A 25,537-nucleotide genomic window follows, 5' to 3' on the forward strand; every position below is an offset into this window, starting at 1 on the left:
GATACATACATGCACTCAGATTCACACACATATATACACACACACACACACACACACACTGAGATAGATACATGCACTCAGATACACACACACACACACACACACAGAGATATATACATGCACTCAGATTCACACACATATATATATACACACACACACACTGAGATAGATACATGCACTCAGATACACACACACACACACATATACACACACACACACTCACACACTGAGATACATACATGCACTCAGATTCACACACATATATACACACACACACTGAGATACATACATGCACTCAGATTCACACACATATATACACACTGAGATACATACATGCACTCAGATACACACACATATATATATATACACACACACACACACACACACACACACACACACTGAGATACATACATGCACTCAGATTCACACACATATATACACACACACACACACACACACACACACACACTGAGATACATACATGCACTCAGATTCACACACATATATACACACACACACACACACACACACACACACACACACACAAACACACACACTGAGATAGATACATGCACTCAGATACACACACACACACACACACACTGAGATAGATACATGCACTCAGATACACACACACACACACTGAGATATATACATGCACTCAGATTCACACACATATATATACACACACACACACTGAGATAGATACATGCACTCAGATACACACACATACACACACACACATATACACACACACACACACACACACACACTGAGATACATACATGCACTCAGATTCACACACATATATACACACACACACACACTGAGATACATACATGCACTCAGATTCACACACATATATACACACTGAGATACATACATGCACTCAGATACACACACATATATACACACACACACACTGAGATACATACATGCACTCAGATACATATATACACACACACACTGAGATACATACATGCACTCAGATACACACACATATATACACACACACACACACACACACACTGAGATACATACATGCACTCAGATACACACACATATATACACACACACACACACACACACACTGAGATACATACATGCACTCAGATACACACAAACAGACATAAATACACTTGACAACATAGTGTGAGAGGAATACTTACATGAATAATGTGGTAATGCGCAGCCAGCTTCTCTCCTCCCCTCTGTCCCCTCACACACTCCGTGCAGCTCCTTCCTCTTCCCGCCCAAACACTCACAGCTCTCTCTGTAAACAGTGAAGAGTCCTGGCAGGGCTCCAGTAGCCGGGACTAGAAGCAGAGCATCGGCTTATGCGGCCAGGAGGTTCTGTATCCCTCCACAGAGAGAAACAAGTCCCTTGTAATTAGGGCTGTTTCCGTCAAGACAGTTAACCACTTGAGCCCCGGGTCATTGTAAAATGACGGCTTCACGGTGGCTCTGTAAATCCAACAGGACGTCATGTGACGTCCTGGATTCCTCCGGCCACTGGGGGGCGCGCGAGCGCGGCGGCGCGTCCCTGAGGTGCCGATGCGCGTGCCTGGCGGTCGCGATGTCCGCCAGGTACCCGCGATCGGTAATGACAGAGCAGGGACGTGGAGCTCCACGTCCTGTCAGGGGAGAGAGGAGACCGATCTGTGTCCCTTGTACATAGGGACACAGCATCGGTCACCTCCCCCAGTCACCCCCCTCCCCCCACAGTTAGAACACAATACAGGTACACATTTAACCCCTTTCACACCCCCTAGTGTTAACCCCTTCAATGCCAGTCACATTTATACAGTAATTAGTGCATATTTATAGCACTGATCGCTGTATAAATGTGAATGGCGCCAAAAATGTGTCAAAAGTGTCCAAAGTGTCCGCCATAATGTCGCAGTCCCAATAAAAAAAATCACAGATCGCCGCCATTACTAGTGTAAAAAAAAAAAAAAAAATAATAATAATTCTGTCCCATATTTTGTAAGCGCTTATTGCGATTTTTATTTTATTTTTTTTTACCAAAAATATGTAGAAGAATACGTATCGACCTAAACTGAGAAAAACATTTTTTGGAAAAAAAAATTGGGCTATTTATTATAGCAACAAGTAAAAAATATTGATTTTTTTTTCAAAATTGTTGCTTTTTTTTGTTTATAGCGCAAAAAATAAAAACCGCAGAGGTGATCAAATACCACCAAAAGAAAGCTCCATTTGTGGGGAAAAAAAGGATGCCAATTTTGTTTGGGAGCCACGTCGCACGACCACGCAATTGTCTGTTAAAGCAACGCAGTGCCGAAATCGCAAAACCTGGCCTGGGCATTTAGCTGCCTAAAGGTCCGGGGCTTAAGTGGCTAGGGTAGATGATGAGAGCAGCAATGATGGAATGTCCAAACAGCAGGGGTCTTTTCTTGTGCTTTTATTTTACCCAACACGGTAAACAATAAACTTGAGGTAGATAGAAAAGATGTATAAGGAGAAAAAATAGTAGATTCAGGTTCAATGGTACGGAAGCAGTCCTGCTTCAAAACGACACTTAAAGTGGAGGTTCACCCCAAAAAAATCAATTTTTAACATTAGATTGGGCCTAATTACGGGAAGCAGAATCGGGTGTTTTGATTCAAATCAATGCAGTACTTACCTCTTTTGAGATAGATGTTCTCCCGCCGCTTACCGGGTATGGGCTGCGGGACTGGGCGTTCCTATTTGATTGACAGCCTTCCGACGGTCGCATACAGCGCGTCACCAGTTCCCGAAAGTAGCCGCACCGACGTTTGGCAACTCGCGCTGTATGCGACAGTCGGAAGACTGTCAATCAAATAGGAACGCCCAGTCCCGCAGCCCATACCCGGAAGCGGCGGGAGAACATCTATCTCAAAAAAGGTAAGTACTGCATTGATTTTAATCAAAACACCCGATTCTGCTTCCCGTAATTAGGCCCAATCTAATGTTAAAAAAAAAAATTTCGGGTGAACTCCCGCTTTAACTTTCGTTGCCACTCCAGCCGGAGTGGGTACAGTGTACCTGGACAGGCCTCTCACACCGACCTGGCAGCCAGGGTATTGCTCGGAACCTTGAGGGAAAACAAGTCTCTGCCACAGAACCTTCCCTAGAACGTGGATAATGGAGGGAAATCCTCCTCAGTAGTATTGGTGCCTGGATCTCCCCTCAGGTAGTTCTTAACCACTTAAGCCCCGGACCAATATGCTGGCTAAAGACCCAAGGGGTTTTTACAGTTTGGGACTGCGTCGCTTTAACAGACAATTGCGCGGTCGTGCGACGTGGCTCCCAAACAAAATTGGCGTCCTTTTTTCCCCACAAATAGAGCTTTCTTTTGGTGGTATTTGATCACCTCTGCGGTTTTTATTTTTTGCGCTATAAACAAAAATAAAGCGACAATTTTGAAAAAAAATGCAATATTTTTTACTTTTTGCTATAATAAATATCCCCCAAAAACATATATAAAAAAAAAAAATTCCTCAGTTTAGGCCGATACGTATTCTACCTATTTTTGGTAAAAAAAAAAAAATCGCAATAATCGTTTATCGGTTGGTTTGCGCAAAATTTATAGCGTTTACAAAATAAGGGATAGCTTTTTTGCATTTTTTTTTTACTAGTAATTTTTTTTCGTGACTGCGACATTATGACGGACACTTCGGACAATTTTGACACATTTTTGGGACCATTGTCATTTTCACAGCAAAAAATGCATTTAAATTGCATTGTTTATTGTGAAAATTACAGTTGCAGTTTGGGAGTTAAACACAGGGGGCGCTGTAACATTTAGGGATCACTGTGTATGTGTTTACTAGTGTAGGGGGGTGTGGCTGTAGGAATGACATCATCGATCGAGTCTCCCCTATAAAAGGGATCACTCGATCGATGCGCCGCCACAGTGAAGCCGTGTTTACACACGGCTCTCCCCGTTCTTCAGCTCCGGCGACGGAGCGGCTAAAAACAAATAGCCGCGCCGTCGTCCCAGATCGCTCCCCGAGTGGACCCGACCTCCGCATGTACCGGGGGGGGGGGGTCCCAATCGGACCCCCCACCCACGTCTAGGCAGGCACGGACAGGTACGTTGATGTGCCTGTCCGTGCCATTCTGCCGACGTAAATGTACATGAGGAGGTCGGGAAGGGGTTAATTGGGTCACCGACTGACAGGTGGCTGACATCCAACCTCTCAGTGTCCGGTTACCTTGATCCCCGATGGATTGGCGAGGCCCTGTTGGATTGCCTGCCTCTCCTCAGGCTGACTCCCCACCGAACAGCTATCTCGCTTGGGATCTTTCCTCAGAACTTGGGGACCCAGTCGATAGGGTTGCCACCTTTTCTTCAAGCCAAACCCGAACACTTTACTGGCGCACAACATTTTTTTTTTTTAGTATACACTATAGACAATAGGTTTGTTAACTAGGGGTGTCAAATTTAATTCTCCTATTTTGTAAACGCTATGAATTTTGCGCAAACCAATCGATAAATGCTTATTGCAAATTTAACCAAAAATATGTAGAAGAATACGTATCGGCCTAAACTGAGGGGAAAAAAAAAGGTTTTTTTTTTATATGTTTTTTGGGGATATTTATTACAGTAAACAATTATATATATATATATTTTTTAAATTGTCGCTCTATTTTTGTTTATAGCGCAAAAAATAAAATCCGCAGAGGTGATCGAATACCACCCAAAGGCGTGGAGCTGCGGTGGCTCAACGCGATTGGCACTGCGCTGACAAGCCATTCACCTCTGCAGCTAGGGGTTCGGATCCCGGTCTCGGCTTCATGTGAATTGAGTTTGTTGGTCTCAGCCCGGCTCCTGGTGGGTGTGCTATGCGAGGTAAGCCTGCGCTTAGTACGCCCCCCTCCCACAAAAACCACCACACTTACACGCACTCGAAATTGGGTTAACATGCACGCACTTTGACCATGCGGTCTCTAAAAAGAGAGGCGAAGGACTAACGGGGCTGGTTGAGCGGGCTAGATCCTCTCACTCCCTTATAGGGAGTCCCTCTGCCCCGTTGGGCTTCAAAGCGGAGCAGGTAGGGCGGGCTGTGTGGGAGGAGCCCCTCACACACCTGCCATTGCCACCCGGGGCATGGAGAAAGGTGGCAGATTGCCTCTGGGGGAGGCCTGCCTACTCCCAACTCCTGCAGTCCGGCTCCTCTCTCGAGTACACGCACAAAATACACTTAAAAAAAAAAATAAATAAAAAAAAAAAAGAATACCACCCAAAGAAATCTCTATTTGTGGGGGGAAAAAAAGCACGCCAATTTTGTTTGGGAGCCACGTCGCACAATTGTCAGTTAAAGCGACGCAGTGCCGAATCGCAAAAAGGGGCAAGGTCCTTAACCTGCATAATGGTCTGGGTTCTTAAAGCGGGGGTTCCATTCCAAAAAAAAAAAAAAAATTTTTTTTTAAAAAATCCAAAGTCAGCAGCTGCGAACACTGTAGCTGCCGACTTTTAATAAGGACACTTACCTGTCCTAGCCTCCAGTGATGTCTGCCCCCGCCGAGGCCGATCCTGGCAGCTCCAAGTGCCGCCATCCACAGTAAGGGAAACAGGCAGTGAAGCCGTACGGCTTCACTGCACGTTTCCTACTGCGCATGCGCGAGCGCTTTGTGAATGGGCCGGCCTCATTTACAAGAAGACACCGAGTGTAGGAAGAGGATCCACCGGAGGATGGAGGCAGATTCGGCACTTCCGCATAGCAACAGCTAATTTTTATTTTATTTGTTTTTTTTTTTGGTGGAAAAACATTTTCTCAGGTGGAAACTCCACTTTAAGTGGTTAAAAACCAAAATAAATAGATAAAAAAAAAAAACGATTTACATGAATTATTTTAATTCCAATATTACATTTCCCTTCAAAAACAGTGAAGAAAAAAAAAGGACCAAAACAATAATCAGAAAATATTAGACGTTAACAATGCCTGCAGACAGGGCTGTCTTAATGAGAGGGCACTGCCCAGGGGCCCCAGCTGCATGGGGGGGGGGGGGGGGGCCCTGCACTTTCCCCAAAGCATCTGGTCCTTGAGCCCACACTGCCCCAAAATTGGTGGCCCCCCCATGATGGTACTGAGAGTGATAGATACACAGGGGAGGCAGTCTGCCTCCTACCTACTTGATGTCCGTTTACCTGCACTGTCACCATTGTAGGGGCCCCAGAGCATTACTTTGCCCAGGGGCCCATGAGCTATTAAGACGGCCCTGCCTGCAGAGTTCCTGGTCACACGATCCAATGGAGAACTTCGTTCTAAAGATGACCCGGAAACCGGTACAAAATAAACACAGAGCCGGTGGGAAATCTTTGAGGAATAAATTTAATCTCTAGTGCCAGGAACAAAAAAGAAAAAAAAGTAAAAACAGAACGGGGGAGGGGTGTCCAAATCAAACATCCAATCTTCATAATCCACGAATGCCACACAATAAATTCTGAGATTTATAAAAAAAAGGAAAAAGAAGAAAAATATTTCATCCGCTCTCTTCTATAAACTTGGCAGAAAAGTTCCCCAACATGGAAAAGAAGATGTAGCAGAACTCTGTAAATGGCGCGGCTCTGCGGACTTGAAGTGAAAGGCATTCGCCTTGATGAAGGGACGCCGTTCCTGGTTCTGACCGATCGGTATTCCACCCATCGGTTTCGCCATAAAGTCATCAAGAAGGGTGCAACGATCCCCCTCCCCTTCTGCCTCTTGCTGTCGCTCCATCCCAGGGGGGGGGGGGGACTGAGGGGCTCTAGGAGAGCTGGGAGATGGCGGCTTTCGCCTTCAATGGACAGATCTGCATCATGTCTGGAGACTAAAGTATACAGCCGGTTGTGGTGAAGACCGATTGAAGAATCAGCTAAAAAGCAAGCCGAGTGCATCAAAACAAGGAGGTGTGCAGACTGCTTTAAGAAAGCAGCCACAGCAGAGAAGCCTGTCCCCTGCCAGCACGCTGCAGAGGAGAATCTTGATCTGTGCTGAAAGCAGCCACAGCAGAGAAGCCTGTCCCCTGCCAGCACGCTGCAGAGGAGAATCTTGATCTGTGTGTGGAAAGCAGCCACAGCAGAGAAGCCTGTCCCCTGCCAGCAAGCTGCAGAGGAGAATCTTGATCTGTGTGGAAAGCAGAGAAGCCTGTCCTCTGCCAGCATGCTGCAGAGGAGAATCTTGATCTGTGCGGAAAGCAGCCACAGCAGAGAAGCCTGTCCCCTGCCAGCATGCTGCAGAGGAGAATCTTGTTCTGTGCGGAAAGCAGCCACAGCAGAGAAGCCTGTCCCCTGCCAGCATGCTGCAGAGGAGAATCTTGATCCGTGCGGAAAGCAGCCACAGCAGAGAAGCCTGTCCCCTGCCAGCACGCTGCAGAGGAGAATCTTGATCTGTGCGAAAAGCAGCCACAGCAGAGAAGCCTGTCCCCTGCCAGCATGCTGCAGAGGAGAATCTTGATCTGTGCGGAAAGCAGCCACAGCAGAGAAGCCTGTCCCCTGTGAGCTCTAATTCTGATGGGGTAAGCAGGACCTCTGCAGAGAGGACACTGTTTACACCAAGTCGATTTAAAAAAGAGAACTGATATTGAACAACTTGTTTGGATGCACCTGAAATGTATTTAGCCGATCGCTGCGACGTTGGGCTTTAGACTCCGTTCACACCGGAGCGATTCCAAACGACGGGACGCTTGTGCGGTGCCATTACTTTTTAAATGACGCCCCAATCACGCCGCGATGGTGTGCAACTGGCAACGCGTGACACTTGACGCTCGTTTCGCTGCGACTGCAGTGCGATTTATTGAACAAATCGCAACTCGATTGGGGCGCTGTTAAAAGCAGTAAAGACGTCGCACAAGCGTCATCCCGCGATTTGGAATCGCTCCGGTGTGGGCGGGGCCTCAATGTTTGCATTTTCTATGAATTGGCTATAAATGTCACGCTGTGTTCCGGATCCCCCGCATACCGAGTGCTGGGCAGACTGGTGTCTGAAGTCCCGGGGGGGAAAAGCGGGGACCGGGGGGGGGCCTTGTGTTCTGAGTGGAGAAGAAATGGAGGTGAGGGGGAGGGATTGGGGGAGCCTGTGCGTTGAGTACAGGGAGTGGGGGGGGGATGCCGAGTAAGTATGGGGTGTGCGGGAATTAGGGAATCCCAAACTGTACAACAAGATCCTCCTTGGCATCCACACGGATCTGTGAAAGTGCACTGAAGGCGTAAGCTGCTATCTTTGAAACCTGTATATAGAAAAAAAAAAATAATAATAATTGCTGAGAATCAAATTCACCACAAAAGGAAAACAAAAAACAGTCATTTTAATCTACGAGTGAATTTTTTTTAGTCTGGAAATAAAATTAAAGGAATATCCTGAATTCTCAATTTCAGTCAGTAGATGGCGCTCTCCCCCCAGCACTTCTGTTTGAAATGTACAATTCTAGAAGTGAATGAGTCCGAGCATGAGCCCCCCCCCGCCTCACCTCCAGGAGGTAGAGCCCCCAACCCCACCTCCAAAACAATGACTCCAGAAATGGGTGTTTACATAAAAGTAAAAATAATACAACTATTACAAGAAAAAAGAAAGAAAGAAAGAGAAAAAGAGAGAGAAGAAAGAAGAAAAAAAAAAAGAAAGAGAAGAAAAAAAAGAAAAAAAAAAAAGAAAAGAAAAAAAAAAAAGAAAGAAAAAGAAAAAAGAAAGAAAGAGAAAAAAGAAAGAAAGAAAGAAAGAGAAGAAAGAAAGAAAGAGAAGAAAGAAAGAAAGAAAGAGAAAAAAGAAAGAGAAAAAAAAGAAAGAAAGAAAGAAAGAGAAAAAAGAAAGAAAGAAAGAAAGAAAGAGAAAAAAGAAAGAAAGAAAGAAAGAAAGAAAGAAAGAGAAGAAAGAAAGAAAGAGAAAAAAGAAAGAGAAAAAAAAGAAAGAAAGAAAGAAAGAAAGAAAGAAAGAAAGAGAAAAAGAAAGAAAGAAAGAAAGAAAGAAAGAAAGAAAGAAAGAAAGAAAGAAAGAAAGAAAGAGAAAAAGAAAGAAAGAAAGAAAGAAAGAAAGAAAGAAAAAAAAAAAAAGAAAGAAAAAAAGAAAGAAAGAAAAAGAAAGCGAAAAAGAGAAAAATAAGAAAAAGAGAAGAAAAAGTAGAGAAAAAAAAAAAGAGAAAAAAGAAAGAAAGAAGAGAAAGTCCCCCCCCCCCCCCATGTCCTCACTACTGTACACCGCTCAGTGTGGGGACTCCCACAGACTGGAGTGGTGATCAGGGAAAACTCGGTTGGGCTGCACCACCCATGTGTGATGACATCATACAATTTCTGGTCCCCGTCCCCGGGCTGCTTACCTGCTGGATATCTGCATAAGGAACGGGGTCGCTGGCGAGTATTTGGTGTGGCTGGGCGGTGAGCGAGGGCAGGGGGGGCACCTTCTTCCAGTGCGTTAGGTTACTACTGAGCTTCGCTAGTCGTGTGCTGCAGAGACAAAGAGAAAACGCATGACTGAGGAAATGCACCGTAACCATGGAGACCGCGGTGACACCGCAATCCATCAATAGCCAAATACACAGAAGACACTCACACAGCTCAAATGTTATACCCGACAGACACCGACACCCCAAATATCCCCCCTCTCCCTGCTCTGCGGGGGAGGCCGAGTACATTTTCCTATAGATTATGTGCCACTGCCCCACCTCCTGCCACCTTCACACTACAGGCGAGTCCCTTACTGAGCCCCTCTCCTTCCTGTGCCACTGCCCCGCCTCCTGCCACCTTCACACTACAGGCAATGCCCACACAGAGCCCCTCCTTCATGTGCCACTGCCCCGCCTCCTGTCACCTTCACACTACAGGCAAGACCCACACTGAGCCCCTCCTTCCTGTACCACCAATGTGTCTCCATTAGATTATGGATAAAATCAACACCATACCTCCACTGCCCTGCCTCCTTTAGATTTACAAAAAGGCCAACACAAAACCCCCTCCTTGTGCCACTGCCCCGCCTCCTTTAGACTACCAATAAAACCAACCGAAAACACTGTGTGTGACACTGCCCTGCCCCTTAGACACCGGCAACGCCCACCCCCCCCCCCCCTGTGTAAGCCCACCTACATACCTCCCCCTCTCACCTAGCCACAAAAGAGAGCATTTGCAAGCCTCATTACAAATGGTGGGCAGCTCCTCATTTTAATTTTTTTTTTACTTATTTACACTTTATTTTCTTTTTGCATCCATGACCGAAACTAAACCCAAAGCCTATTATTCAGTATTGGTCATGAGGTCTCACTGTACACAGGTCAGTGGAGGTGGGGCAGTGGCACAGGAAGGAGGGGCTCAGTGTGGGCCTGTAATATGAAGGTGGCAGGAAGCGAAGCAGTGGCACAGGAAGGAGGGGCTCAATGTGGGCCTCGCCTGTAATATGAAGGTGGCAGGAAGCGAAGCAGTGGCACAGGAAGGAGGGGCTCAATGTGGGCCTTGCCTGTAATATGAAGGTGGCAGGAAGCGAAGCAGTGGCACAGGAAGGAGGGGCTCAGTGTGGGCCTCGCCTGTAATATGAAGGTGGCAGGAAGCGAAGCAGTGGCACAGGAAGGAGGGGCTCAGTGTGGGCCTCGCCTGTAATATGAAGGTGGCAGGAAGCGAAGCAGTGGCACAGTAAGGAGGGGCTCAGTGTGGGCCTTGCCTGTAATATGAAGGTGGCAGGAGGTAGGGCAGTGGCACAGGAAAGAGTGGGGCTCAGTGAGGGCCTTGCCTGTAGTATGAAGGTGACAGGGGGCGGGGCAGTGGCACAGGAAAGAGTGGGGCTCAGTGAGGGCCTTGCCTGTAGTATGAAGGTGACAGGGGGCGGGGCAGTGGCACAGGAAGGCGGGGATCAGTGTGGGCCTTGCCTGTAGTGCGAAGGTGGCAGGAGGTGGGGCAGTGGCACAGGAAGGAGTGGGGCTCAGTGTGGGCCTTGCCTGTAGTGTGAAGGTGGCAGGAGGTGGGGCAGTGGCACAGGAAGGAGGGGCTCAGTGAGGGCCTTGCCTGTAGTGCGAAGGTGGCAGGAGGTGGGGCAGTGGCACAGGAAGGAGGGGCTCAGTGTGGGCTTTGCCTGTTGTGTGAAGGTGACAGGGGGCGGGGCAGTGGCACAGGAAGGCGGGGATCAGTGTGGGCCTTGCCTGTAGTGCGAAGGTGGCAGGAGGTGGGGCAGTGGCACAGGAAGGAGTGGGGCTCAGTGAGGGCCTTGCCTGTAGTGTGAAGGTGGCAGGGGTGGGGCAGTGGCACAGGAAGGAGGGGCTCAGTGTGGGCCTCGCCTGTAATATGAAGGTGGCAGGAAGCGAAGCAGTGGCACAGGAAGGAGGGGCTCAGTGTGGGCCTCGCCTGTAATATGAAGGTGGCAGGAAGCGAAGCAGTGGCACAGGAAGGAGGGGCTCAGTGTGGGCCTTGCCTGTAATATGAAGGTGGCAGGAGGTAGGGCAGTGGCACAGGAAAGAGTGGGGCTCAGTGAGGGCCTTGCCTGTAGTATGAAGGTGACAGGGGGCGGGGCAGTGGCACAGGAAAGAGTGGGGCTCAGTGAGGGCCTTGCCTGTAGTATGAAGGTGACAGGGGGCGGGGCAGTGGCACAGGAAGGCGGGGATCAGTGTGGGCCTTGCCTGTAGTGCGAAGGTGGCAGGAGGTGGGGCAGTGGCACAGGAAGGAGTGGGGCTCAGTGTGGGCCTTGCCTGTAGTGTGAAGGTGGCAGGAGGTGGGGCAGTGGCACAGGAAGGAGGGGCTCAGTGAGGGCCTTGCCTGTAGTGCGAAGGTGGCAGGAGGTGGGGCAGTGGCACAGGAAGGAGGGGCTCAGTGTGGGCTTTGCCTGTTGTGTGAAGGTGACAGGGGGCGGGGCAGTGGCACAGGAAGGCGGGGATCAGTGTGGGCCTTGCCTGTAGTGCGAAGGTGGCAGGAGGTGGGGCAGTGGCACAGGAAGGAGTGGGGCTCAGTGAGGGCCTTGCCTGTAGTGTGAAGGTGGCAGGGGTGGGGCAGTGGCACAGGAAGGAGGGGCTCAGTGTGGGCCTCGCCTGTAATATGAAGGTGGCAGGAAGCGAAGCAGTGGCACAGGAAGGAGGGGCTCAGTGTGGGCCTCGCCTGTAATATGAAGGTGGCAGGAAGCGAAGCAGTGGCACAGGAAGGAGGGGCTCAGTGTGGGCCTTGCCTGTAATATGAAGGTGGCAGGAGGTAGGGCAGTGGCACAGGAAAGAGTGGGGCTCAGTGAGGGCCTTGCCTGTAGTATGAAGGTGACAGGGGGCGGGGCAGTGGCACAGGAAAGAGTGGGGCTCAGTGAGGGCCTTGCCTGTAGTATGAAGGTGACAGGGGGCGGGGCAGTGGCACAGGAAGGCGGGGATCAGTGTGGGCCTTGCCTGTAGTGCGAAGGTGGCAGGAGGTGGGGCAGTGGCACAGGAAGGAGTGGGGCTCAGTGTGGGCCTTGCCTGTAGTGTGAAGGTGGCAGGAGGTGGGGCAGTGGCACAGGAAGGCGGGGCTCAGTGTGGGCCTTGCCTGTAGTGCGAAGGTGGCAGGAGGTGGGGCAGTGGCACAGGAAGGAGGGGCTCAGTGTGGGCTTTGCCTGTTGTGTGAAGGTGACAGGGGGCGGGGCAGTGGCACAGGAAGGCGGGGATCAGTGTGGGCCTTGCCTGTAGTGCGAAGGTGGCAGGAGGTGGGGCAGTGGCACAGGAAGGAGTGGGGCTCAGTGAGGGCCTTGCCTGTAGTGTGAAGGTGACAGGTGGGGCAGTGGCACAGGAAGGAGGGGCTCAGTGTGGGCCTCGCCTGTAATATGAAGGTGGCAGGAAGCGAAGCAGTGGCACAGGAAGGAGGGGCTCAGTGTGGGCCTTGCCTGTAATATGAAGGTGGCAGGAAGCGAAGCAGTGGCACAGGAAGGAGGGGCTCAGTGTGGGCCTTGCCTGTAATATGAAGGTGGCAGGAGGTAGGGCAGTGGCACAGGAAAGAGTGGGGCTCAGTGAGGGCCTTGCCTGTAGTATGAAGGTGACAGGGGGCGGGGCAGTGGCACAGGAAGGAGTGGGGCTCAGTGAGGGCCTTGCCTGTAGTGTGAAGGTGGCAGGGGGCGGGGCAGTGGCACAGGAAGGCGGGGATCAGTGTGGGCCTTGCCTGTAGTGCGAAGGTGGCAGGAGGTGGGGCAGTGGCACAGGAAGGAGTGGGGCTCAGTGTGGGCCTTGCCTGTAGTGTGAAGGTGGCAGGAGGTGGGGCAGTGGCACAGGAAGGAGGGGCTCAGTGAGGGCCTTGCCTGTAGTGCGAAGGTGGCAGGAGGTGGGGCAGTGGCACAGGAAGGAGGGGCTCAGTGTGGGCTTTGCCTGTTGTGTGAAGGTGACAGGGGGCGGGGCAGTGGCACAGGAAGGCGGGGATCAGTGTGGGCCTTGCCTGTAGTGCGAAGGTGGCAGGAGGTGGGGCAGTGGCACAGGAAGGAGTGGGGCTCAGTGAGGGCCTTGCCTGTAGTGTGAAGGTGGCAGGGGTGGGGCAGTGGCACAGGAAGGAGGGGCTCAGTGTGGGCCTTGCCTGTAGTGTGAAGGTGGCAGGAGGTGGGGCAGTGGCACAGGAAGGAGGGGCTCAGTGTGGGCTTTGCCTGTAATATGAAGGTGGCAGGAGGTGGGGCAGTGGCACAGGAAGGAGGGGCTCAGTGTGGGCGTTGCCTGTTGTGTGGAGGCGGGGCAGTGGCACAGGAAGGAGGGGCTCAGTGTGGGCCTTGCCTGTTGTGTGAAGGTGGCAGGAGGTGGGGCAGTGGCACACTGCTGCAAAGTTTCTCACCTGGATGCATGGTGACAACCCCGAACCCCCTTACTTGGCAATTTGCAGCAGTGTTGTCACTCTGAAGTCCATCACACGACCGATCAGACAACTGAAAGAGCGCAGACCGCAGGCTGACAACACTGCTGCAAATTGGGAGGCAAGGGGCTTAGCGTTGTCACCCTACAAAAGGAAAAGCGGGTTCTCCAGGGAAGAAATCTGATTCAGAGAAACAAATAAAGTTATGGTTCCCAGCGAACCGTCCTGACTCCCGTAGGGACACGGCTCACCTGTACTGCCTGGCTCTGTCCATACATTCATGCTGCTCCATCCCCTGGGACTCGACAGCCGATACGTCGATGATGTTCCTGTGCAGACATAGAATACACACACAGCGTTAAGTCACGGCCGAAAATAAAAAGATTCATAAAAAAAGCTAAAAAACATTCAAACATTTTAAAATCGCCAGAAATACCAATTCCAGCAGCTTTATCCATCTGCAGTGCTCCCCTCCCCCCACTTTTCCCCTTTTTAACCACTTAAGGACTGCCCAACGCCGATATACGTCGGCAGAATGGCACGGCTGGGCACAGGCACGTTGCCTTTAAGAGCCCAGCCGTGGGTCGCCAGCGCATGCACGCGACCCGGTCCGAAGCTCGGTGACCGCGGACCCGATCGCCGCTGGTGTCCAGCGATCGGGTCACGGGAGCTGAAGATCGGGGAGAGGTGTGTGTAAACAAACCTTCCCCGTTCTTCTGTGTGACAGTGGTCATATGTTCCCTGATATAGGAAACGGCGATCAGTGACATCATGCCTACAGCCACGCCCCCCCTACAGTAAGAATCACTCCCCTAGGGCACACTCAACCCCTTAGCGCCCCCTAGCGGTTAACCCCTTCACTGCCATTGTCATTTTCACAGTAAAAAGTGCATTTTATAGCACTTTTCGCTGTGAAAATGACAATGGTCCCAAAAAATTGGTCAAAAGTGTCCGATGTGTCCGCTATAATGTCGCAGTCACGAAAAAAAAACGCTGATCGCCGCCATTACTAGTAAAATATATTAATAAAAATGCCATAAAACTATCCCCTATTTTGTAAACGCTATAACTTTTGCGCAAACCAATCGATAAACGCTTATTGTGATTTTTTTTTTTTTATTTACCAAAAATAGGTAGAAGAATACGTATCGGACTAAACTGAGGAAAATTATGTTTTTTTATATATTTTGGCGGATATTTATTATAGGAAAAAGTAAAAATATAGAATTTTCTTCAAAAATGTCGCTCTATTTTTGTTTATAGCGCAAAAAATAAAAAACGCAGAGGTGATCAAATACCACCAAAAGAAAGCTCTGTTTGTGGGGGAAAAAAGGACACCAATTTTGTTTGGGAGCCACGTCGCACGACCGCGCAATTGTCACTTAAAGCGACGCAGTGCTGAATTGCAAAAGGGCCAGGCCTTTAAGCTGCATAATGGTCCGGGTCTTAAGTGGTTATTTAATAAAAAAAAAAAAAAAAAAACACACAAACACTTGATTCACAATTTGAATCAAGTTTTTTTTTCCTGATGGACATCGCGCCGATCCTAAGTTTTTAGGTGAGGCTTCGGCCTAGTCCGCTGCGATCCTGGGAAAAAGGGCGCGGACTAGACCAGGAAATGCGCAAATCCGCGTCGGCAGTAAAAATAGCGCGGGTTTACCGCCAACGCTATAGGTGGCACAGCGTGAAAGGTGTCTTAAGGCGGTTTTACACACCGATTGACTGCGGCTTGGCTGCAGTGCACCTGAGATTTTCATGCAGGTCAACCGCACTTTCCCCCATAGACTTCGGGCGTTTTTGGTGCGTTTTATGAAATGGCATCCAAAGCCGCCCAATCTAATAGAAGTCTATGGGGGACGTGCGGGTGACCCGCAGAACACTGAACAAAAAAGAGGGAGAGAGACTCCGCACAATCATGAACACGATATCATCCAAAGAAATAAATGATACATTGTACTTTTACCAGAATAATAATAGGACTATTAGAATGAAGAACGGCCGGGGTGATACATGAGGGGGCGGGTATCCTCCAATCACAGGAGCGAGGATATGAGGGGGCGGGTATCCTCCAATCACAGGAGCGAGGATATGAGGGGGCGGGTATCCTCCAATCACAGGAGCGAGGATATGAGGGGGCGGGTATCCTCCAATCACAGGAGCGAGGATATGAGGGGGCGGGTATCCTCCAATCACAGGAGCGAGGATATGGCGGGTTCAGTGGCAGCTCAGTAGATATATTCCCATCAAGGAAATGCAATAGAATAAAAGATATCCACAGTGTGACTCCGAATACAAATTTATTTTAATAAAAAGGAGACTACTGTACTAAAGAGGCAAATGTTGGGGGGGGAGGGGCTATTTGCAGACCCCGGCACTCCGCCCCAAAAGGACCCCCCTCCCACTACACTCACTGAGCCGTCCTGGCCAGGATCCGCGAGAGCAGCGCCTGCTCGTCCGTCCGGGCCGCCGGGTTGTTGATGGAGTTGGGTTCGGATCCATTGGGCGTCCTGTTAGGAATCGTCTGATTGGAGGGCAGCAGATGTTCCCTTTCACCCTGCTCCTGATAGAGAGAGAAAACACAGCAACACAAATGTTACTTCGCCGCCCGCTACAACACAACGCCCGCTACAACGCCCGCTACAACACAACGCCCGCTACAACACAACGCCCGCCACAACGCCCGCTACAACACAACGCCCGCTACAACACAACGCCCGCTACAACACAACGCCCGCTACAACACAACGCCCGCTACAACACAACGCCCGCTACAACACAACGCCCGCTACAACACAACGCCCGCTACAACACAACGCCCGACACAACGCCCGCTACAACACAACGCCCGCTACAACACAACGCCCGCTACAACACAACGCCCGCTACAACACAACGCCCGCTACAACGCCCGCTACAACACAACGCCCGCTACAACACAACGCCCGCTACAACACAACGCCCGCTACAACACAACGCCCGCTACAACAGAATGCCCGCTACAACGCCCGCTACAACACAACGCCCGCTACAACACAACGCCCGCTACAACACAACGCCCGCTACAACACAACGCCCGCTACAACACAACGCCCGCTACAACACAACGCCCGCTACAACGCCCGCTACAACACAACGCCCGCTACAACACAACGCCCGCTACAACACAACGCCCGCTACAACACAACGCCCGCTACAACACAACGCCCGCCACAACGCCCGCTACAACACAACGCCCGCTACAACGCCCGCTACAACACAACGCCCGCTACAACGCCCGCTACAACACAACGCCCGCTACAACAGAATGCCCGCTACAACGCCCGCTACAACGCCCGCTACAACACACCAACACAACGCCCGCTACAACACAACGCCCGCTACAACACAACGCCCGCTACAACGCCCGCTACAACACAACGCCCGCTACAACACAACGCCTGCTACAACGCCCGCTACAACACAACGCCCGCTACAACACAACGCCCGCTACAACACAACGCCCGCTACAACACAACGCCCGCTACAACAGAATGCCCGCTACAACGCCCGCTACAACACAACGCCCGCTACAACACAACGCCCGCTACAACACAACGCCCGCTACAACGCCCGCTACAACACCCGCTACAACGCCCGCTACAACGCCCGCTACAACGCCCGCTACAACACAACGCCCGCTACAACGCCCGCTACAACACAACGCCCGCTACAACGCCCGCTACAACACAACGCCCGCTACAACACAACGCCCGCTACAACGCCTGCTACAACACAACGCCCGCTACAACACAACGCCCGCTACAACACAACGCCCGCTACAACACAACGCCCGCTACAACGCCCGCTACAACACAACGCCCGCTACAACACAACGCCCGCTACAACACAACGCCCGCTACAACACAAAGCCCGCTACAACACAAAGCCCGCTACAACACAAAGCCCGCTACAACACAAAGCCCGCTACAACACAACGCCCGCTACAACACAACGCCCGCTACAACAGAACGCCCGCTACAACACAACGCCCGCTACAACACAACGCCCGCTACAACACAACGCCCGCTACAACACAACGCCCGCTACAACACAACGCCCGCTACAACACAACGCCCGCTACAACACAACGCCCGCTACAACACAACGCCCGCTACAACGCCCGCTACAACACAACGCCCGCTACAACACAACGCCCGCTACAACACAACGCCACACAACGCCCGCTACAACACAACGCCCGCTACAACACAACGCCCGCTACAACACAACGCCCGCCACAACGCCCGCTACAACACAACGCCCGCTACAACACAACGCCCGCTACAACGCCCGCTACAACACAACGCCCGCTACAACACAACGCCCGCTACAACAGAACGGCCGCTACAACAGAATGCCCGCTACAACGCCCGCTACAACACAACGCCCGGACACAACGCCCGCTACAACACAACGCCCGCTACAACACAACGCCCGCTACAACACAACGCCCGCTACAACACAACGCCCGCTACAACACAACGCCCGCTACAACAGAATGCCCGCTACAACAGAATGCCCGCTACAACAGAACGCCCGCTACAACGCCCGCTACAACACAACGCCCGCTACAACACAACGCCCGCTACAACACAACGCCCGCTACAACACAACGCCCGCTACAACACAACGCCCGCTACAACACAACGCCCGCTACAACAGAATGCCCGCTACAACACAACGCCCACTACAACGCCCGCTACAACACAACGCCCGCTACAACGCCCGCTACAACACAACGCCCGCCACAACGCCCGCTACAACACAACGCCCGCTACAACACAACGCCCGCCACAACGCCCGCTACAACACAACGCCCGCTACAACACAACGCCCGCTACAACGCCCGCTACAACACAACGCCCGCTACAACACAACGCCCGCTACAACACAACGCCCGCTACAACACAACGCCCGCTACAACACAACGCCCGCTACAACACAACGCCCGCTACAACACAACGCCCGCTACAACGCCCGCTACAACACAACGCCCGCTACAACACAACGCCCGCTACAACACAACGCCCGCTACAACAGAACGCCCGCTACAACAGAATGCCCGCTACAACGCCCGCTACAACACAACGCCCGGACACAACGCCCGCTACAACACAACGCCCGCTACAACACAACGCCCGCTACAACACAACGCCCGATACAACACAACGCCCGCTACAACACAACGCCCGCTACAACACAACGCCCGCTACAACACAACGCCCACTACAACGCCCGCTACAACACAACGCCCGCTACAACACAACGCCCGCTACAACACCAGCTACCAACGCCCGCTACAACACCCGCTACAACACAACGCCCGCTACAACAGAAAGCCCGCTACAACAGAAAGCCCGCTACAACAGAAAGCCCGCTACAACAGAAAGCCCGCTACAACGCCCGCTACAACACAACGCCCGCTACAACAGAATGCCCGCTACAACGCCCGCAACAACACCTACTACAAAACAACGCCCGCTACAACAGAATGCCCGCTACAACACAACGCCCGCTACAACACGCCATCCCTCGCCCGCTACAACACAACGCCCGCTACAACACGCCGCCCGCTACAACGCCCGCTACAACACGCCGCCCGCTACAACACAACGCCTCTCCCCCGCTACAACACAACGCCCGCTACAACACCACGGCCGATTCCCTCGCCCCCCAGCTACAACACGCGATCCCTCGCCCCCCAGCTACAACACGCGATCCCTCGCCCCCCAGCTACAACACGCGATCCCTCGCCCCCCAGCTACAACACGCGATCCCTCGCCCCCCAGCTACAACACGCGATCCCTCGCCCCCCAGCTACAACACGCGATCCCTCGCCCCCCAGCTACAACACGCGATCCCTCGCCCCCCAGCTACAACACGCGATCCCTCGCCCCCCAGCTACAACACGCGATCCCTCGCCCCCCAGCTACAACACGCGATCCCTCGCCCCCCAGCTACAACGCTGTCTGTGTTGTTCTCCCCCCCCCCCATAGTGAAGTAAGGACTGTCTGTGTTGTCATCCCCCCCCATGGTGAAGCGAGGACTGTGGGTTGTCCCCCCCCCCCCCATGGTGAAGTGAGGACTGTTGTCCCCTCCCCCCCATGGTGAAGCGAGGACTGTGGGTTGTCCCTTCCCCCCCCATGGTGAAGCGAGGACTGTGGGTTGTCCCCCCCCCATGGTGAAGCGAGGACTGTGTGTTGTCCCCCCCCCCCCCATAGTGAAGTGAGGACTGTGTGTTGTTGTTGTCCCCCCCCCCCATGGTGAAGCGAGGACTGTGGGTTGTCCCCTCCCCCCCCCCATGGTGAAGCGAGGACTGTGGGTTGTCCCCTCCCCCCCCCCCATGGTGAAGCGAGGACTGTGGGTTGTCCCCTCCACCCCCCATGGTGAAGCGAGGACTGTGGGTTGTCCCCCCCCCCCCCATGGTGAAGCGAGGACTGTGTGTTGTCCCCTCCCCCCCCCCATGGTGAAGCGAGGACTGTGGGTTGTCCCCTCCCCCCCCCATGGTGAAGCGAGGACTGTCTGTGTTGTTCCTTCTCCCCCCTATAGTGAAGTGAGGACTGTCTGTGTTGTTCCTTCTCCCCCCTATAGTGAAGTGAGGACTGTCTGTGTTGTTCCTTCTCCCCCCCCCCCCATAGTGAAGCGAGGACTGTGTCTTGTCCCCCTCCCCATAGTGAAGTGAGGACTGTCTGTGTTGTTCCTTCTCCCCCCTATAGTGAAGTGAGGACTGTCTGTGTTGTTCCTTCTCCCCCCCCCCCCATAGTGAAGTGAGGACTGTCTGTGTTGTTCCTTCTCCCCCCCCCCCCATAGTGAAGTGAGGACTGTCTGTTGCCCCCCCCCCCCCATAGTGAAATGAGGACTGTCTGTATGGTTCCCTCCCCCCATAGTGAAGTGAGGACTGTCTGTGTCCCCCCATAGTCAGTGAAGTGAGGACTGTCTGTGTCTCCCCCCCCATAGTCAGTGAAGTGAGGACAGTCTGTGTCTCCCCCCCATAGTCAGTGAAGTGAGGACTGTCTGTGTCCCCCCCCCATAGTGAAGTGAGGACTGTCTGTGTCTCCCCCCCCCATAGTCAGTGTAGTGAGGACTGTCTGTGTCTCCCCCCCCCCCCATAGTGAAGTGAGGACTGTCTGTGTCCCCCCCCATAGTGAAGTGAGGACTGTCTGTGTCTCCCCCCCCCCATAGTCAGTGTAGTGAGGACTGTCTGTGTCTCCCCCCCATAGTCAGTGTAGTGAGGACTGTCTGTGTCTCCCCCCCCCCATAGTGAAGTGAGGACTGTCTGTGTCCCCCCCCCCCATAGTGAAGTGAGGACTGTCTGTGTCCCCCCCCCCATAGTCAGTGAAGTGAGGACAGTCTGTGTCTCCCCCCCCCATAGTGAAGTGAGGACTGTCTGTGTCCCCCCCCCCCATAGTGAAGTGAGGACTGTCTGTGTCTCCCCCCATAGTCAGTGAAGTGAGGACTGTCTGTGTCCCCCCCCCCCCCCCCATAGTGAAGTGAGGACTGTCTGTGTCCCCCCCTAGTGAAGTGAGGACTGTCTGTGTCCCCCCCATAGTGAAGTGAGGACTGTCTGTGTCCCCCCATAGTGAAGTGAGGACTGTCTGTGTCCCCCCCCCATAGTGAAGTGAGGACTGTCTGTGTCCCCCCCCCATAGTGAAGTGAGGACTGTCTGTGTCCCCCCCCCCATAGTGAAGTGAGGACTGTCTGTGTCCCCCCCCCCCCCATAGTGAAGTGAGGACTGTCTGTGTCCCCCCCCCCCCCCATAGTGAAGTGAGGACTGTCTGTGTCCCCCCCCCATAGTGAAGTGAGGACTGTCTGTGCCCCCCCCATAGTGAAGTGAGGACTGTCTGTGTCCCCCCCCCCATAGTGAAGTGAGGACTGTCTGTGTCCCCCCCCCATAGTCAGTGAAGTGAGGACTGTCTGTGTCCCCCCCCCCCATAGTGAAGTGAGGACTGTCTGTGTCCCCCCCCCATAGTGAAGTGAGGACTGTCTGTGTCCCCCCCCCCATAGTCAGTGAAGTGAGGACTGTCTGTGTCTCCCCCCCCATAGTGAAGTGAGGACTGTCTGTGTCTCCCCCCCATAGTGAAGTGAGGACTGTCTGTGTCTCCCCCCTATAGTCTGTGAAGTGAGGACTGTCTGTGTCTCCCCCCCCCATAGTGAAGTGAGGACTGTCTGTGTCCCCCCCCCCATAGTCAGTGAAGTGAGGACTGTCTGTGTCCCCCCCCCCCATAGTGAAGTGAGGACTGTCTGTCCCCCCCCCATAGTGAAGTGAGGACTGTCTGTGTCCCCCCCCCCATAGTCAGTGAAGTGAGGACTGTCTGTGCCCCCCCCCCCCCATAGTCAGTGAAGTGAGGACTGTCTGTGTCCCCCCCCCATAGTGAAGTGAGGACTGTCTGTCCCCCCCCCCATAGTGAAGTGAGGACTGTCTGTGTCTCCCCCCCATAGTCAGTGAAGTGAGGACTGTCTGTGTCTCCCCCCCATAGTGAAGTGAGGACTGTCTGTGTCTCCCCCCCATAGTCAGTGAAGTGAGGACTGTCTGTGTCCCCCCCCCATAGTGAAGTGAGGACTGTCTGTGTCTCCCCCCCATAGTCAGTGAAGTGAGGACTGTCTGTGTCTCCCCCCCATAGTCAGTGAAGTGAGGACTGTCTGTGTCCCCCCCCCCATAGTGAAGTGAGGAATGTCTGTGTCCCCCCCCATAGTGAAGTGAGGACTGTCTGTGTCTCCCCCCCATAGTGAAGTGAGGACTGTCTGTGTCCCCCCCCCCATAGTCCGTGAAGTGAGGACTGTCTGTGTCTCCCCCCCCATAGTCAGTGAAGTGAGGACTGTCTGTCTCCCCCCCCATAGTCAGTGAAGTGAGGACTGTCTGTGTCTCCCCCCCATAGTCAGTGAAGTGAGGACTGTCTGTGTCTCCCCCCCATAGTCAGTGAAGTGAGGACTGTCTGTGTCTCCCCCCCATAGTCAGTGAAGTGAGGACTGTCTGTGTCTCCCCCCCCATAGTCAGTGAAGTGAGGACTGTCTGTGTCCCCCCCCCCATAGTGAAGTGAGGAATGTCTGTGTCCCCCCCCATAGTGAAGTGAGGACTGTCTGTGTCTCCCCCCCATAGTGAAGTGAGGAATGTCTGTGTCCCCCCCCATAGTGAAGTGAGGACTGTCTGTGTCTCCCCCCCATAGTGAAGTGAGGACTGTCTGTGTCCCCCCCCCATAGTCAGTGAAGTGAGGACTGTCTGTGTCTCCCCCCCCATAGTCAGTGAAGTGAGGACTGTCTGTGTCTCCCCCCCATAGTGAAGTGAGGACTGTCTGTGTCTCCCCCCCATAGTCAGTGAAGTGAGGACTGTCTGTGTCCCCCCCCCCCATAGTGAAGTGAGGACTGTCTGTGTCTCCCCCCCATAGTCTGTGAAGTGAGGACTGTCTGTGTCTCCCCCCCATAGTCAGTGAAGTGAGGACTGTCTGTGTCCCTCCCCCCATAGTGAAGTGAGGACTGTCTGTGTCCCTCCCCCCATAGTGAAGTGAGGACTGTCTGTGTCCCCCCCATAGTGAAGTGAGGACTGTCTGTGTCTCCCCCCCCATAGTGAAGTGAGGACTGTCTGTGTCTCCCCCCCCATAGTCAGTGAAGTGAGGACTGTCTGTCTCCCCCCCCATAGTCAGTGAAGTGAGGACTGTCTGTGTCCCCCCCCCATAGTGAAGTGAGGACTGTCTGTGTCTCCCCCCCATAGTGAAGTGAGGACTGTCTGTGTCTCCCCCCCATAGTCTGTGAAGTGAGGACTGTCTGTGTCTCCCCCCCATAGTCAGTGAAGTGAGGACTGTCTGTGTCCCTCCCCCCATAGTGAAGTGAGGACTGTCTGTGTCCCTCCCCCCATAGTGAAGTGAGGACTGTCTGTGTCTCCCCCCTATAGTGAAGTGAGGACTGTCTGTCCCCCCCCCATAGTGAAGTGAGGACTGTCTGTGTCCCCCCCCCATAGTGAAGTGAGGACTGTCTGTGTCCCCCCCCCCATAGTGAAGTGAGGACTGTCTGTGTCCCCCCCCCCATAGTGAAGTGAGGACTGTCTGTGTCCCCCCCATAGTGAAGTGAGGACTGTCTGTGCCCCCCCCCCCATAGTGAAGTGAGGACTGTCTGTGTCTCTCCCCCATAGTGAAGTGAGGACTGTCTGTCCCCCCCCCCCATAGTGAAGTGAGGACTGTCTGTGTCCCCCCCCCCCATAGTGAAGTGAGGACTGTCTGTGTCCCCCCCCCCCCATAGTGAAGTGAGGACTGTCTGTGTCCCCCCCCCCATAGTGAAGTGAGGACTGTCTGTGTCTCCCCCCCATAGTGAAGTGAGGACTGTCTGTGTCCCCCCCCCCCATAGTGAAGTGAGGACTGTCTGTGTCCCCCCCCCATAGTGAAGTGAGGACTGTCTGTGTCCCCCCCCCATAGTGAAGTGAGGACTGTCTGTGTCCCCCCCCCCATAGTGAAGTGAGGACTGTCTGTGTCTCCCCCCATAGTGAAGTGAGGACTGTCTGTCCCCCCCCCCCCATAGTGAAGTGAGGACTGTCTGTGTCCCCCCCCCCCCATAGTGAAGTGAGGACTGTCTGTGTCCCCCCCCCCCCCATAGTGAAGTGAGGACTGTCTGTGTCCCCCCCCCCCATAGTGAAGTGAGGACTGTCTGTGTCCCCCCCCATAGTGAAGTGAGGACTGTCTGTGTCCCCCCCCCTCATAGTGAAGTGAGGACTGTCTGTGTCCCCCCCCCTCATAGTGAAGTGAGGACTGTCTGTGTCCCCCCCCCATAGTGAAGTGAGGACTGTCTGTGTCCCCCCCATAGTGAAGTGAGGACTGTCTGTGTCCCCCCCCCATAGTGAAGTGAGGACTGTCTGTGTCCCCCCCCCCATAGTGAAGTGAGGACTGTCTGTGTCCCCCCCATAGTGAAGTGAGGACTGTCTGTGTCCCCCCCCCATAGTGAAGTGAGGACTGTCTGTGGCCCCCCCCCCATAGTGAAGTGAGGACTGTCTGTGTCCCCCCCCCATAGTGAAGTGAGGACTGTCTGTGTCCCCCCCATATAGTGAAGTGAGGACTGTCTGTGTCACCCCCATATAGTGAAGTGAGGACTGTCTGTGTCCCCCCCATATAGTGAAGTGAGGACTGTCTGTCTCACCCCTTTGCCGGTGTCGGTCTCGCCGCTGTAGCAGCAGCCCATGTCCTCCCCGGAGAGCCCACAGACTTGGCTCCCTCACATGACCAGCCGGAAGTGGCGAACTCCGTTAAACTTCCTCTTCCGGTTTCGCGGACTGTCACGAGACAGGGTTGTCGGGGAAACGGGGAGGGGCGGGGCTGTGTTTTGATTGAGAATGGGCGGGGTTAAGAATGCTCTTCAAAGTATAGGCGGGGCTTTTAAATCTGGGGCGGAGTGTAAACATGCAGCGAGAGCGCAGAACGTTTGTGGGCGGGGACCAATGAGAACGTAGGTGTGGCTTACTGAAGAGCCTTCAGAGCTGGGAGAGAAAGTGGGCGGGCCTGTGTTCAGTCAGGAGCTGAGGAGACGTCACTGATTTCAGGGTGGAGCTGAGATAACAGGGTGGAGCTGAGGAGACGTCACTGATTTCAGGGTGGAGCTGAGGAGATATCAGGGTGGAGCTGAGATACCAGGGTGGAGCTGAGATTTCAGGGTGGAGCTGAGATATCAGGGTGGAGCTGAGGAGACGTCACTGATTTCAGGGTGGAGCTGAGATAACAGGGTGGAGCTGAGGAGACGTCACTGATTTCAGGGTGGAGCTGAGATATCAGGGTGGAGCTGAGGAGACGTCACTGATTTCAGGGTGGA

At 53.1% G+C, this 25,537-nt stretch overlaps 2 protein-coding genes across 3 annotated transcripts; both read right to left on the reverse strand.

Annotated features, from left to right (window-relative positions):
* Positions 1–6,301: 6,301 nt before the first annotated feature.
* On the reverse strand, positions 6,302–7,419 carry LOC120923271. 2 transcript variants are annotated; one of them, XM_040334941.1, is made up of 2 exons: positions 7,154–7,419; positions 6,302–7,094 (listed from the first exon to the last, which is right to left on the reverse strand). In XM_040334941.1, exons 1-2 carry the CDS (start codon positions 7,402–7,404, stop codon positions 6,440–6,442), a joined length of 906 nt encoding a protein of 301 aa, XP_040190875.1. In that variant the 5' UTR covers positions 7,405–7,419; the 3' UTR covers positions 6,302–6,439. The 2 variants fall into 2 exon arrangements, with proteins under 2 accessions (XP_040190875.1, XP_040190876.1); XM_040334942.1 differs by having other exon boundaries at positions 6,302–7,056; positions 7,116–7,419.
* LAMTOR1 (late endosomal/lysosomal adaptor, MAPK and MTOR activator 1) lies at positions 6,303–25,020 on the reverse strand. The gene is made up of 5 exons (XM_040334944.1): positions 24,872–25,020; positions 16,126–16,274; positions 13,966–14,043; positions 9,277–9,403; positions 6,303–8,196 (listed from the first exon to the last, which is right to left on the reverse strand). Exons 1-5 carry the CDS (start codon positions 24,911–24,913, stop codon positions 8,104–8,106), a joined length of 489 nt encoding a protein of 162 aa, XP_040190878.1. The 5' UTR covers positions 24,914–25,020; the 3' UTR covers positions 6,303–8,103.
* Between the last annotated feature and the right edge of the window lie 517 nt (positions 25,021–25,537).

This window comes from Rana temporaria, unplaced genomic scaffold (genome assembly GCF_905171775.1).
Source record: "Rana temporaria unplaced genomic scaffold, aRanTem1.1, whole genome shotgun sequence".
Classification (NCBI taxonomy): domain Eukaryota; kingdom Metazoa; phylum Chordata; class Amphibia; order Anura; family Ranidae; genus Rana; species Rana temporaria.

Excerpts from the sequence above, each read along its gene's own strand:
- LOC120923271 (XM_040334941.1), bottom strand. The coding sequence starts at position 7,404 with ATGCTGGCAGGGGACAGGCTTCTCTGCTGTGGCTGCTTTTCGCACAGA. Across the intron at positions 7,095-7,153 it reads TGTGGCTGCTTTCCGCACAG|ATCAAGATTCTCCTCTGCAG; the intron begins ATCAAGATTCTC and ends CTTTCCACACAG.
- LAMTOR1 (XM_040334944.1), bottom strand. The coding sequence starts at position 24,913 with ATGGGCTGCTGCTACAGCGGCGAGACCGACACCGGCAAAGGG. Across the intron at positions 9,404-13,965 it reads GACAGAGCCAGGCAGTACAG|CACACGACTAGCGAAGCTCA; the intron begins GTGAGCCGTGTC and ends TTGTCTCTGCAG. Across the intron at positions 8,197-9,276 it reads CTTATGCAGATATCCAGCAG|GTTTCAAAGATAGCAGCTTA; the intron begins GTAAGCAGCCCG and ends TTCTATATACAG.